Source organism: Culex quinquefasciatus, chromosome 2, assembly GCF_015732765.1.
Source record: "Culex quinquefasciatus strain JHB chromosome 2, VPISU_Cqui_1.0_pri_paternal, whole genome shotgun sequence".
Classification (NCBI taxonomy): Eukaryota; Metazoa; Arthropoda; class Insecta; order Diptera; family Culicidae; genus Culex; species Culex quinquefasciatus.
The window spans coordinates 116,422,060-116,437,149 of NC_051862.1; the positions used below are offsets into that span (position 1 = coordinate 116,422,060).

At 33.5% G+C, this 15,090-nt stretch overlaps 1 protein-coding gene across 6 annotated transcripts in view; it reads left to right on the forward strand.

The window, feature by feature from the left end:
• Positions 1-2,448: 2,448 nt before the first annotated feature.
• The window catches only part of LOC6051485 (myosin-10), a 32,651-nt gene continuing 20,009 nt past the window's right edge, over positions 2,449-15,090 (forward strand). The window contains exons 1-9 of one of the 6 annotated variants that reach the window (XM_038251925.1): positions 2,449-2,972; positions 4,882-5,034; positions 5,102-5,340; positions 5,417-5,566; positions 5,946-6,042; positions 6,233-6,288; positions 11,147-11,236; positions 11,619-11,696; positions 13,960-13,977. In XM_038251925.1, the coding sequence (XP_038107853.1) occupies positions 2,837-2,972; positions 4,882-5,034; positions 5,102-5,340; positions 5,417-5,566; positions 5,946-6,042; positions 6,233-6,288; positions 11,147-11,236; positions 11,619-11,696; positions 13,960-13,977 (1,017 nt within the window). In that variant the 5' untranslated portion in view covers positions 2,449-2,836. The remainder of the gene's footprint in view (positions 2,973-4,881; positions 5,035-5,101; positions 5,341-5,416; positions 5,567-5,945; positions 6,043-6,232; positions 6,289-11,146; positions 11,237-11,618; positions 11,697-13,959; positions 13,978-15,090) is intronic. The other 5 variants (XM_038251926.1, XM_038251921.1, XM_038251922.1 and 2 more) reach the window with 5 other exon arrangements.

A 15,090-nucleotide genomic window follows, 5' to 3' on the forward strand; every position in this document is an offset into this window, starting at 1 on the left:
TGAAATTCAAGCAGAAGTATAAATTTTCCTTAATTCTTTGTACAATTTTTTAAATTAACAACAAATATGAAAGTTAAAAAAACTCAATTTGATTGTATTTAATTAAATTAACTGTTGTTATTGAACTTATCAGTTCGTCTGAAATTTTCATATTAAGGTATTTTTAAAGTAATACTATTTTCTGCAGCTTTCACAACTGGAATTTTGCTTATTTGCTAAGCAAAAAAATACGATATTTTTGAACGACAATAAACTCTTATAATTCTGGTTATTTGTTACAATGAAAATTGTTGTTATTTCATTTGAAAATAAGGCACCCCTTTCCGCCAAGCTCCAAAAATTTATATCTTTGAAGGAAAAATCATGACAATGATGGAAGTCTTAACGTTAAAACTGTTCGAGAAATTACAGTTTAAAGTTAAGAATTTATATAGCACCTGAGCTACCAATGGCGTATGTACGAGGTTTAAATATGAACCACTTTATTACTTTTTTTTGCTATGAAAATTATTTTAACTGTAGACCATTCCAAATATTTAAAATCTTTGAGTTGTAATTTTAAACAAATGATTTTTCTGGTAAAAAAAGCAGATTTTTAAGGTAAACTCAATGCTTATCTATTTATTCATGAGCTCAAACAAGTAAGATTTGTTCAGGATAAATGATTTGCCAATATATTCTTCATGATTTTTTTGTCATTTGAACTTATCGTCTCAATATTATTCTTTATCATATTCTCTCAAACTGTTCAAAGAGTTATATTTAAAAGCAATTTCATGGTTTTGAATCATTTATTCATTTTACTAGCTGTCCAAACACTGTAATTAGAAAGATAATACGTAACAAAAAATACTAATGATAATTTGTTGATATTTTGTACGTTGATATTTTGTTGATTTTTCTAGACAGCCTACAAATTTATAAAATTCAGATATTTTCTTATTTTTTTTACAAGTAGTTAAGGCATGAATTGATTCTCGCACTTATTTTTATCTATTTTAAACAATTTTGTTGAAGAATTTTAATCAGAACCTAGATCTGAACAATTTTCAACAAATTTAAAACTTCCCGGGAATTTAGAAATGTAGAAAATTTCCCGTTTCCCGGGAATTTTGTAACCCCGGGAAATTGGACGCACTAATTCTACCTTACTCACTGTAGCTTTGCGGGTATGATCCTTTATCAAAACCAGCCGACCTGCTTGTTGCAGTTCTCGGATGACTCAGAACTGTAGCCTTCCATTTACGAATAGAAATCCTGTAAGCAAATCCGGTAGCACTGTGTTGTTGAATTTGACGACATGGAAGTGTTTTCAAAATCGTCAACATTTTTTCTCGATTTCGTTGCAAATGTTTTTAAAATGTTGACGATTTTAAAAACATTTTCTTGATGTCGAATTCAACAACACAATGCTCCCGGATTTTCTTACAAGATTTCTATCCGTGTACTCTCTGAAGCAATCTGGGTACGATTCGGTTTTAAAATCTTAAAGTTTCGACTTGTTTCTATGGTCTTGCATAAACCTCTTGCATAAACGGTTCATACGGATAGAAACAAGAGAAGTCATATTTCAATCATGCTAAGACATATCAGAACTCATAGTTTTTGCTAATACGCGTCGAATGATGTAAAGATTATCGAAATCCATAATAAAAAAGAGATTTTATGGATGATTTTAGAAGTAGCAAAAATACAATATTTTATATATTTTTATCCAAAATGCTCAAATTTCAACAGCTTGTAACTTTTAAACCCCGGGGTTCGGCGAGTTGGTACAGATACTTTTTTCTTGTCTCAGCGAGATCTTTCGAAAAAAGTTGGTCCCGTTTATTTACATCCTTGGACCAAAGTCGCCCATTCTCCTTTATTATTTTTTGCATGACTAATAGATTTAAATTAAAACTTCATACCAGTCCTAAATAACTGACTAATATAGATTCAAAGTTTTGTGATAAATTAAATTTAATTTTTTTAGCGCAGGCGCAAAGCACAAACTTATTATTTTTTACAGTTTAAATTTTAGCAGTTTGTTTAAAACAATGAAAAAAACATTTTTTGACATATTTGGTTTTTGGTGAAAATGTTTTTCTTCAAAGTTTTACTAGATTGAGTGTTTGGTATGTGCCGAAAAAACTGCATTTGTGGCAATCCTGCCTTTGAGTAATACAAAAAAAAGTTCAAGTCTTTCCACACTTTCCAATGTTCTAGAACTTTTTTGAAAAATCAAAAGTTCTTTTATTTCTTCTTGATTATTTTTTGTGAACTTCAACTTCAAGTAGCAATCGAAGCCGATTAAGCAAATGATAAAATAGCTATAGTTACAGATTTCTGCCTCTGAGTATTTTTTTTTTTGTTGGAAGCCATGCTGTACATCGCATATACTGAACGGTTAATTTGAGCTACATTTTTTAACCTTAACTTTCTGCATTTATTTTTAATAAAATGTTTTGAATCAATTACATTTCAGGTCAGCAATATTTAATCGATTGAAGCCGTCCTCAAATCAGCTAAGTTTATCAGCCTGGTAGTAATTCGTCATCGTCGTGCTATCTTGACACTCGCTAATACAAATTTGTTCAGACATGCATCGAGCATCGGTTAGGTTTCACTCAACCTAACCTATTAAAAATGTAACAGAATGGACAGTGAGGTCTAAGGTTTAAATATTCAAAACGGCTATTCGATTATATATTGTTGACCAGTGCTTTTTATCATTTCAGTATTGACTCATATCTCATTCACCAAATGTATAAACAAAAAGAATGGAAAACCTGGTCTAACTACTTTCATTTTTTACACCTCATTATAACAGTTTTCAATCTTATTTCCGTGAAATATGCTTACAGCCATGGGTAGTCCATACTACAGAGATATGGATGAGCCGATAAGCCCAGCAGGGGGCGGCCATCATCGTAGCAGAAGTGCCACACGAGCACCGACTCACACAATGGAGTATCCTCGAGAACAACTCAGTAAGTAGCTTATGGTTGGTTAGTTTTTAATTTAGGGTGAGCATTATCTTTTAGTCAGTTGAACAAAATATGGTGGAATTGAATGGTGAAAATGAATTGTAATTCTTCAAGAGCACACTATTTCTTTAAACATTTATTAGAGAAAAATATTTAATATTTCCCCATTGTAAACCATCAGTCCTACGCTTAGCTTTCAGAAAGATGTATTTACAAAAGCCGACTCGGTCCTAACCAGGTCCCAGTACCGAAAAAGACCTAATAAACATAATTTTATTTAAAAAAACCATCACTCCATTGCATTTGACTAGGAATGTGAGCCAACATTATTTTTAACAGATGCACTTGGTAGTGTTTTTTTTATCTGTTCATATATTACCCAATCGGCTCATGAGGGTTTCGACTTTGTTACGCTTTATTTTGTGTAACGTGAACCCAGGCACTGTCAAAATTGTACGTACTAAGTTTGTTTGAAGACCAAATTTATCTGAAACAAAACATTCATAGTAAGACCACTGAGATTTTTATAATCTTATGTTTTACTTGAATGAAGCAGATTTTTGCTATGAGCCAAATGCTGTAACTTTTGTCCCTGATCACGAATCCAAGCTCCATTTTTTGTTATCTCGTGCCGGAGGGGCTGAGTTTTGAAGAGCTGTTTATACTATTGAAACATGCAAGAATCCCAAATTTCAGAAAAAAATGGACCATCCCTTCTCTTTTGACACCGTCCGAAAGTTTTGCAATTTGTAACATTTTTTCAAATAACCTCTATTTTCAGATGGCCATTTCTCAGAAACAAAAAATGATAGAACAAAACTTAAAAGCTCTTTTTTAATGAAATCGGTCGCTAAATTAAATGGCGTTATCAGATTTTCGATTAGAAACAACCATTTGTGCATTAAGCAATTGAAAACTTCACATGCAATTTATTTTTAAATTAAACATCACCATCGTGTTTCACAGACGATTTTACATTTAAAAAAAGTTGCAGAATTTCAACTACCACGCAATGCATTTTGCCTAAAAAACGAACAAGCACATCGACTCATTTCTACTCAAACTCAAAATTCAGCGCCCAATTGTCTTTAAAAAAAGCAGTCGAGGTTTTTTGGCAAATTTTCAAAATTCGCAAAATTTTGGGCGGTGCCAAAAAAGAAGGGGTGGTCCAATTTGGTTTAAAATCGAAATTCTTACATATTATGATAGTATCAATAGGTCCACCAAATTTGAGCTTGATCTGGGATCGTCAATTTCGAGTGGTGTGCCACGCCACTTAGCGCGAAATGACCCATTTGTATTCAAGGTAACGTAAACTGGGGTCAATCGGGACACTTGGGGTGAATTGGGACAGCAGTTTTAACCATGTTGGAGCACAATATTTTGATTTTTCTAGTTGGTTTCGGTTAGAACAGACTCCGGCCAACAAAATGTGTACATCCATTTCCAAATTTAAAAGCTTTAAGTGCTCTAAAAACTAGTGTCCCTATTCAGACTGTAGTCCCGATTCACCTCAGATTACGGTACGATATTGTTTGAAAATGTCACTAAATAAGTTTTTTATGGTTGAAGCTTTATGAGCAAACCTTTGAAACACAAAAAAAAAAATGTGAAAACTTGTATCTTTTTTGTATGAAGATGGAAAAACATCGTCAACATTTTCTTCACTGCCCATGTTCGCATAACAAGTTTGCCCTAAAAACTCACAGTTGGGATCGTTATTTAAAAAAAATTAATTTATCTGATTCCTCGGGGAATTTTACGTAACATACCTACTCTAAAATGGGACAGAATTCTGGGATGTGATTCTTTGAAAGAAAAAAAACTGGGTTGTAACTCATTTTAGTTATAAATTTCATGAATTGAAAACTATCAATATAAGTACGGAAACTCAAAACCTGTTCAATTCTAGGAACACGATATCAATCGTTGGATAGGGGACTGGTTGATCCTCATGACCGGGAATTCATTCCGATCCGGGAGCCCCGGGATCGATCGCGAGATCGCTCACTCGAACGGGGACTCTACCTCGAGGAGGAATTGTACGGCCGTCCTGCAAGACAGAGTATGAACTATACGACGCGGGAGCTTGCGCATGTTTTGCTTATTGATGTTGTTTTGTTTGGTTGCAGGCATGCCAGATCGGGGATATCTCGGAGATTTGCAAGTTCAAAACAATGATTTGCAACGCGAACTTGGCAATCTCAAAAAGGAACTCGAACTGACTAATCAAAAACTAGGTAGCTCTATGCATAGTATCAAAACCTTTTGGTCTCCGGAGTTGAAAAAAGAGCGAGCTCTTCGAAAAGAGGAAAGCGCCAAATACAGCCTCATCAATGATCAACTTAAGCTGCTAAATAGTGAAAATCAGGTAAAAGAGTGTTACGCTGTAAAGATCATGAACGTATGCGACTTATTCTCACCTATTTTTGACTCATCATACATAGAAACAAGCAATGTTGGTTCGACAGCTCGAAGAGGAACTGCGTCTGAGAATGCGAGCTCCAAACATTGAGATGCAGCAGCAGATGGAAGCTTTGTATGCAGAAAATGAACATCTCCAGCGAGAGATTTCAATTTTGCGAGATACAATCAAGGTAGGAAAACTGTTGAACAAACTTATGACAACCCCGTCACGTCTTCAATGTGTTGTCTTAGTAAAAGGATTTCTGATAAATGGGAAAGCGATTATCTTTATTCCCCGATAAAACCTTAAACTTAACATGAATGTTCGATAAGCAATTAGTGAAGTACTTTTAAGATTGCTTCACAAAATCTATTGATTGTCATTAGCAGACACTTTCATTTATTCATTCTGTTTGAGCCAGATAGTTATGCTGCGTCATTTATTATGCTTCAAACACGACCGCAGCGGTTGGCCTCTTTGCACAATCTTTATGATTCATGTGCCATTTCCTTTAATAATTAACTCTTATTTCCTTTTTCCATTATACTTCCTCTTTCACAATAACGCAGGAACTCGAATTGCGGATAGAAACGCAGAAACAAACTCTGCAAGCCCGAGATGAGAGCATCAAAAAACTGCTGGAGATGTTGCAGAGTAAAGGAATGGGTAAGTGCCTTCTACTTCACATGCTTTTCGTAACTCCCGGCGACCTTGGGGCATTTTAATTGTCTGCTCAACTTACTCATATGTGTATGTGTCAAAGGGTTTCTGTGTAAAAATATACTCTTTGAAATGTCACACTTCAAGCTAGCTCAACAAATACTTTTATTTTCATTTTGAAATACTTGCAATTAAGGCAAAGAGGAGGAACGCCAAATGTTTCAGCAAATGCAGGCTCTGGCGCAAAAGCAGGTGAGGGCAATTGGATTCTCAAAAGATTCAATGTACAATGTACACTGTTTGAGTTTGTGAAAAGTATTGAAAGTACATATTGAAGCAAAGTAGACTTATCACGGTTGTATTCGTAATTGATCTATAGATGCAGCACTACACTTTACTTTCTGTTATGTTAAAAATAAAAATTATGTTTTTTTCCTTATTATAAAACACGAACTCTACCAATAGTGACATAAAAAATAGTTTACACGTAAAGCAATAGTGAACACGGCACATACTCACACAATCCGCCATTGTTGAACAGTAGCTGATTAAACAAAATAGTTGTTGTTTTGCAATATCTACCTATTTTTCATTATTTGGCGAAAGAATTATTACTTATGATACTGCAAGCTACTGAAAATAAATCGCCTTATTGAGCAAACATTCTTGTTTTGTATTGGAATCAACCGCCAGATCACGTACAGAGACAACTACCAATGAATTGCGCACCTCAGATTTAGCTTTTGTAATCAGCCACATTTCCAGTAGGTTAGTTTAGTCAGTTTACGTATTTTTGTATTATTTTGTCAGAACCAAATAAATCTGATGATGTCTTTTTTTATGAATCTCCATACCTGACACTACAACTCTGCATAAAAATGCGTTTTAATATTTTTGATGATCAATAATTCTTTCGTCAAAATATCTATCATTTTTGACGGAACCTATCGGCAACAATATAGTTTCTTAATAAAAAGTGCTGAAGATACTTCCAGCATCCATGTAACAAAATATACTATAAAATGCACTCTTTAAAAAACAATCTTGCTAAAAATCTTCAAGGCACGTTGCATTGGTCTATCAATTTTTGCTATTGTTTGATCCCAGTAACAATCACTTTCTAGCTGTGTATTTTTTGAATGGGGTCTACACTGCAAGTATACTGCAAATGATGAAACTATACATTTCAACCATACAATCTAGCAAATCTAACTTAATTGATCTGAACGTCTTAGATTGAGTTTAATTATCGCTTTCCCATTTTCTTGAAATCCAAAACATAAATTTTTAACGAAAAACAAATATCGCGGTGAACATCAATTGTGTTCTTTTCCTTTTGACACACATTTCAGATGTTTGATTACGAGACCTGCTCTACAACACCAGAGTTAACGCGAAATCTTTACCAGGGGCAACCGTCAAATTATAGCACTAACTACACATCGACGACAATGTTGGATCGTGCTGCACGATTACCAGCAAGACGATATAGCATAAGTGGTTTACCATCTAACAACTCGTTAGTTGATTATTGTAATCTCTCAGAAAATGCAGCGAATCTTTACTCGCAGTCAGCCAATATAACGAATTTGTTAAGCGAAACTACGAAGTCATTATCTAGATCATCAAATATATTGAACATGCGTTATGCACAGACACCCACAATGACGCATCAACCCATCGGTTCTGTTGACTCTTTAATGAGCCATCCATCACTTTACCAGAATCCTCAACTACAACAACCACTACAACCACCACCACCACCTCCACCTCCACCTCCTCCGACTTATGAGAAACTAATGCCAATGCCAACAAACTTTTGTTCGTATCCAAATGTCAACACTCATATGCCAAACTATAATACATCCAACATGGTAAACTATGTTGGCGGTTATCGACCTTCTTCCGACTATCTGCTGTCGAAGCCAATTTACAGCAATACTTACGCAAATTCGCCGATTGTACACTCCCAGCCACATAGTATCCTGTCTCAGACGAAAAATATCCTGTCTCAACATTATGCTTCAAACCCGATTATGTCGAGGTCACTGACAAACTTACCATCATCATCTTCATCATTTAATTTTTTAAATAGGCGTCAATTTCCCGTCGATTATCCACCATTTATGAACGATTATGGTAATTTATCATACAAAAATAATCCATACTACCAATCATCCTTTTCTAAGCTAGACCTAGACTATAGTAGAGCCAACGATATGAAAAGACAAGTAAGTTTCAAGTTCGATGTAGACACGCTGTCCTTCGATTCGTAAACGATAGTTCTGTGTTATCAGTTATACAACTTAATTATTCGTTCGACTCACAAAGCAATGTGTTGCATTATGTTTATTCATTATACTATTCTACTGCTGGTTGTTTAATATGCTTACTTAAAACATCAGTTAGAACGTAGAATCGGATGACAAAAACAATGACAATTTTGAACACAAAATCAGGAACATAATGCATTTTTCGATTCCAACGGCAAAATTTAGTATCTGTGAAATGTGAGCCAAATCTGTTGAGGTTGTGTTGTATGAGAAAAACTAAAAAAAAAATGTAAAGAAAAGGTACTTTTCCTAAGTTTGCCTGAAGATGATGTAAATTGGGATAGAACATTGTACGCATATGTATTCGCATGCCGGAGATCGCAAAACTTTTCACGATGATCCTTTAATGTTATTAACGTTATGCTATAATCATTTTAGTGATATTTCTTATCGTAAATTTCAACGCTAAAAAGCAACTCCAGATCGTTACGGAATTGGGTCACAGATACTTAACGTTACCTTAAGAATCTGAAAAAAGTGTTAGGCAAAAAGTCTTATTTTATTGTTATCCTATTGTAGAATCATTTTCAAGCGCCATCTGTTGAGTTGTTTTAATTTATATTCGATCATGGTGAACTTTACTCCAACTCTTCTAATTTTAGAAAAAAAATGTTAGGAAATCAAGCCACTATTTTTTCAATAAAATTCGAATTTTCATTAACTCTGCAAACAAACAGCTTTGATCACCAAATTTTTTGAGTTGATATCGTGTGCAGTTATTTTTATTCTTTATTTTATAAACAAAATGGGAATGATTTCATTTAATTTATTTCGTTGTATAAGCAAGTTACTTTCCCAGGCAGATATGTGGACTACCTTTCAACAGCTCATTCATTCAAATTTGGGAACTGAGTTTGCGAGTGCATAAAAAATCGAATGAACCTACTGAAGGACAAAAATACAAATAACCTTCGAAGTAGGAAATGATTCAATGATCTTCAAAACATGTCATTTAAAAAAAACAAAAGTTGTGATGGAAAAGCATTGCATCCGAGAAAAAGTTTGTATGAACTCATCTTTTAATCAATTCATACGAAGAATTGCATTAATTCATCACTTTACGTTGACTATCTAAGTGACTAAACGAAACCATCGACCTTCACGCTTTAGAAACTTTGAAGTTAGAAATCAGAGTAACGAATTCTGTACATATATAGTGAAACTATGCATTTACTAAATGTGTATCCAGTTTTTACAAATTACGTTGTTCAAGTATATTTTATATGATGATGAAAATCTAAGCAAAACGGTATAAGATCAATCACATAAGTCAATTATAATCTTTCAAGTAGCTGTTAACGGGAACTTTGAGACAAAAATAGAGTAGCATATCATTTTTCATTTTCTGGCGCACCCTCGTTGGAAGTAAAACAAATCAATTGTAAAAAGTTTGATATAAACCTACCGAGACTTTTAAGCTCCTTTAAACGCACCCATAAATCAGACTATTGCCCGCCAAAACATCGTTGTTTTGTAGAAAGCTTTTTGTGAATCGTTTGCTGAAAAGTCTAAGTAGATTGATATCAATATTTCCGAAAAACTTGAATTACTGCATCGAACGTCAACCATAGAATAATGTACACAACTGTTTGTATTCATATATACAAGTAACAGCAGAGTGAAAGTATTAGATATATTCATATACTGTCTAGTGTATTGTAACAGATATAGATAGTATTAGTAAGTATACCTTTAAGTAGTATTTTTTACTAATGTAACAAAGAGGTGATATTTGTTCTAGTGTTATTTGATGCAACGACAGTATTAAAGGAATCATGCAAGTGAAATGAAAAACAATACTCAAAGCTAGCATGTCAAAAACTAGATAGCCCATAGAAATTTACCGAGAGAACATGCATACCAAAATACACCAAAAAAAACGTACCGATGAACAAGGTCTTTCGCAAAAAAAGGTTGACTAAAGTATAAAAATACTACAGGACATTCACTTCATTTTAAGCTGTCGGCGCCAATTCCATAAGTCAATCATTGACCAAAACACCAAATACTTCAGTCGAGATTAGGAATCAGTTGGCTTCTATAAACTGTTTGAAATAAAATAGGTTTAGAAACGTACTCAAAATGATACCTAAAGGTGTTCAGTTTTTAAACATAGAGTAAATTAAGTACTACTTATTCATTTAATATTGTTACTGAAACATTGTTGATTTTATGCAGAGTTGCTAAGCTGTTAAGTATGGGTCTAGACGAGTTTTAATATGTTATCAAAAAGCAATTTTGAATGAAGCCAAAAATAGTGATAGCCACATTGATAGTACCTATAAAATGTGAGACTTTCGAACTGGTTTAACACAGGAATAGTAAACAATCGATACTCTATACCATAAGATTAGAGAAAGAAGGAAAGTTCGATGATATCACATAAAGAAAACAAGAATCGACCGCTCAATAAGGCGTAATGAATATTAGTAATAAATATTCAAAAACACAAATTTGTATGCACACATTCATTATCAGGTCTTCAATAACAAGCGCAGAATAGAACTTAAATGAAATGCTTACTGCTCAATCCTATGTACTGTACAGTGTTGCAGATGATCTTCTCAAATTTATGCTTAATTTGTGCTCTTCTCATGCTTTACGTAATAATCACGAATCGCTTAAAAGTATTGTATCTGATTAGATTAAGTATGTGGTAAAGTAGATCATGTTAAAATCAGCTTCAAATATGTCTTTTTATTTTCTCACAATATCTTCATTTAATGGTTTCTTCTATTCACATCAAACGATTATATATGCATTTTCTCTGTTTTAAGCTGGACGAGTTTAGACTTGAAATTCAGCGTCGCGATCAAGAGATAATGGCAATGGCGGCTAAAATGAAAACACTGGAGGAACAACACCAGGTAATACACAATTATACAACAAAATATTGAAATCGACGTTGATCATGTACTTCAGTATTTAATTTATTATTGTTACAATAAATAAAATCAATTACATGCATCACATTTGCTAAATAGTTGTAAAACAGAACATTATTATTGATCTTTTGTTCAAATAACGAAATAACTCGCATTTCTTAAAATACCGTCAATTGGGGAGAATCGGGACTGCAAATTAAATAGGGACAGTAGTTTAAAAGAACTTTTGAGATCGATGCACTTATATAGCATGCCTAAGGCAGTTTTCGCCTATGCGTCCTGCTTCGACCCAGTTGATGGTAACTTGTTATGGTTGAAGAAAAAAAATAACTTACATATAATATTATAACTATATGATTTCTAGGACTATCAACGCCATATTTCTGTGCTGAAAGAATCATTATGCGCTAAGGAGGAGCACTACAATATGCTTCAAGCTGATGTAAGTAACATGTTTACTTAGTCATTGTATTCGAATTGTGTGAAAAATATTGCATTTCTCGGATGAGTTTGGATTTTTTTCAGAAAATGAAAAGCAATGGCTATTTCAACTCAACCGAGATATGAGTTAACCAAAACTAATGATATCGATAACGGTTTATAATATTTACAAGAATTATTATTAGATTTGCCACTCGTAGATGATTTTTTTATGCTTTTTACTTTTGAGTTACCTATTTGCTTTAAATAATTTTAAAATTTGATAGCAAAACAAATTAAACATCCATGTAACATTACCAAAACTAAAGACAATTTTATTGATTTATTTTTTTTTTGTTTCAAGCGTTTCGTATACCATTTCACAAAGTAACAATCAATTCATAAATATTATTGCCAAACTTCAACACACATTATATTCACACACAGGTGTCCAGAATATGGGAAAATGTTTCCAAATTTCGCTTGGCAAGCGATACGGCTTAATTCAGTTTAAAATTGACACAGAGGCTAAACAAAGTAATAACAAAAAACTTTATGTTTGTGAAGCATGTACTCAACTGTAAATAGTAAACAGTAAAAAAAGTTAAAAGATAAATGCGTCAAACATTTGCAAAATTTCAACTTTAAAAAAAAAACAATTCTATCTGATTACATTTTTACACATACATTTTGGTAATATAACATCAATCATGCACACTTGTTTACTGCGCAGTTTTGATTTTTTCCGGGTAGGGGGAAATTCTCAGAAAACGTTATTTCGGAAAATCAATGTAAAGTATTGTCCGAACTGCTTAAAAGGAAAATCAGCCTTAAACTGTGTGCCACACTTCGGCAGAAACTGAAAAATTGATGTGCTTGAAAATTGATTTTGTTATTACACCCTAATGGAGCAAAGGTGCGCACCAACCATTTTTAAACTTATTTTTTTTTAAATTAATGTTCGGGGGAAAGTGTGCAGTATTATTTTTTAACAATTTTGTATGGAGAAAATTGCACTTTTGCCTTACATATGGTACAAAGGTGCGCACTTCATTATTTAGAGGCAAAGCGTCATCCATAAAGTATGTCGCGCTAAAATCGGCAAAAATTCTCACAATTTTAGTAGTATTGCCAATTTCAATATTTGAAAAAATATAATATTCTTATTATTCATTTTTTAGAATTAACATTGCAATATAAAAAAGAGTTTTTAATCTTTTAAAAATTAGAAGACCTGGTATAACATTCAAATATTGAAAAATCTTGAAAACTGTTTTTCGCAGCTTTGTATCTAATAAGTTTAAACCTTTTATAGCAGTTTTCTTATGAACATCCTGCTTTCAAAGCAATTATTTTTATCGAGCAAGAATTTGCAAAATATTGAAGTTTTAGCTGAATAAAAAAATGTGATCATATAATCAAATAAATGTGATACTTCTAAATAATAGTAAGCAAACAATTTTAGAAAAGAGGATTTAATTTAATTGTATACATTTCGAATTAATATTCTGCAATCATAAAAAAACCTTGCGTGACGTCACTGTCTCGCAAACCCACCCCCTCCCCCCTTCGTCACATCTTGTCACACGTACGGCAACCCCCTCCCCCAAGAGTGTACGTACTTTATGGATGACGCCCAAGTGATATGGTTGCCTTTTGGTAAATCTGAATCCGAAATTTGTTATGCTCATCGGTGACAGAATTATTGTCATAAGGTGCGCACTTATGCCCCGCTCTTCTCTATGTTCAATTTTGTTTGTTTATTCCTTTTTAGTTTCAGTTTGTGTTGAATATTAAAATTATTTCATTATTGATTTCATATGTATTTGTCATAGATATGTTTTTGTTTGTTTTTTTTTTGCATTCTTTGAGTTAATTGAGTTATTATAATTTGAATAAATTTAAAACAAAACTCACCATGCTTTGAAAATCACAGATGGTTCACTACTTTTCAAGCTCACTAAAGCACATTGTGAAAAATGTAACAACGTCCCTTTTACAACATTATTCGTGTTTACAGTACTGAGCAACTGCTTATTAGTAACCACGATAGACAAATCATTTTTTTTAAATGCTTTTGATAAACATTTATAAACACATGTCAAACAACAGCAAACACTTCAGAAGACAAAAGCCATAATGCACAAACTACACAATTAATAGCTGTAGAGAAAAAAAAACTAATATCAAATACATGCAATAAATTGCGATTTCTTTTCGTTCTACCTTAACGGGCAACACAACGACACATTCGTGACTAACCATCTTCCCAATTCTTAAATTAGTTACTGGAACGTAAAATGGTATGTGATACTTTTGTCTTTCACCCAACTGCATTCTGTGATTTTGAGCAAAACCCTTGCATTATCTATTTTCTTTTGTACATTTCTTCAATTGACTTGCATAGAAACTCTAAGTGTGTGATAGATTTGTAGAATTCTGAGATCACCAAGGTTTTGATTTTCTTATACATCCGAAAAACTGCTTTCTGTGTCATAAAAACAATTTCAATTTAGTTCAAGAACAAGTCAAATAACAATCATTTCAACTAGATTAGATTTCAACTTAAAAACTTATTCGCATGTTATCATTTATATATCTAAAATAAATTAATTCTCCTTGAATTGCAATTAATTTGATCTTTGGTACGTTATAAATGTTATTTTTAAACATTTTATCACTAATTTTAAGTTAATGTTGGGATTGAATCAAACCTTAAAGCATAGTTTTTTTTAGAATTTGTTTTACTTTCTCTGCAATACTTTTATTTGTTCTAAAAAAACACTCAACCCCTATTGGCAGGGTAGGTAAACCATCACCATCGCACTATCATTGATGCATATTTCGGTGCGTTCCTCGTCTCTTGAAATTTCTCTTCTCTTTCGCAGCCAAGTGATGGTCGTCTTGCTATCGCGAATATCGAAAGCCCATCACATCGACGAGAAATACCCTATCGCTGGCTCCGATGGAACTATCGTTCCAACCGGAGAGACACGCACACGGAAATGCTGTATGCATACACTAGAGCTCACGCAAACAAATGAACTCATTTCTACATGGCTTACGGGCGAAAGAATTTAACGATGGCTCTTTCTCTTGCTTTTTGAGCGAGGAGACTGGCTGTGTGAGAGTTTTTTTTTCGTCTTACGAATCGGTTTGTTCATTGCTCGCTATTTCATCGGCGTCGTTTTCGCTTCGCTCTCTTGATGCAGTTTTGGGAGAACGCTGAAAATTTGACGATTTGAGCGAGGGACGATATCTAAAAGCCCTCGCCATCGGCGAGGAAACGAGGAAATACCATCTCTGCCTGTTGGTCACTTTTTCGTGGGACGCTCTTGAGTTTGTACCCCATTGGTTTGACAAAGTCAAACTAAACAGTAACAAACTGTCACTTTTTACACGGAACTCATACTTAC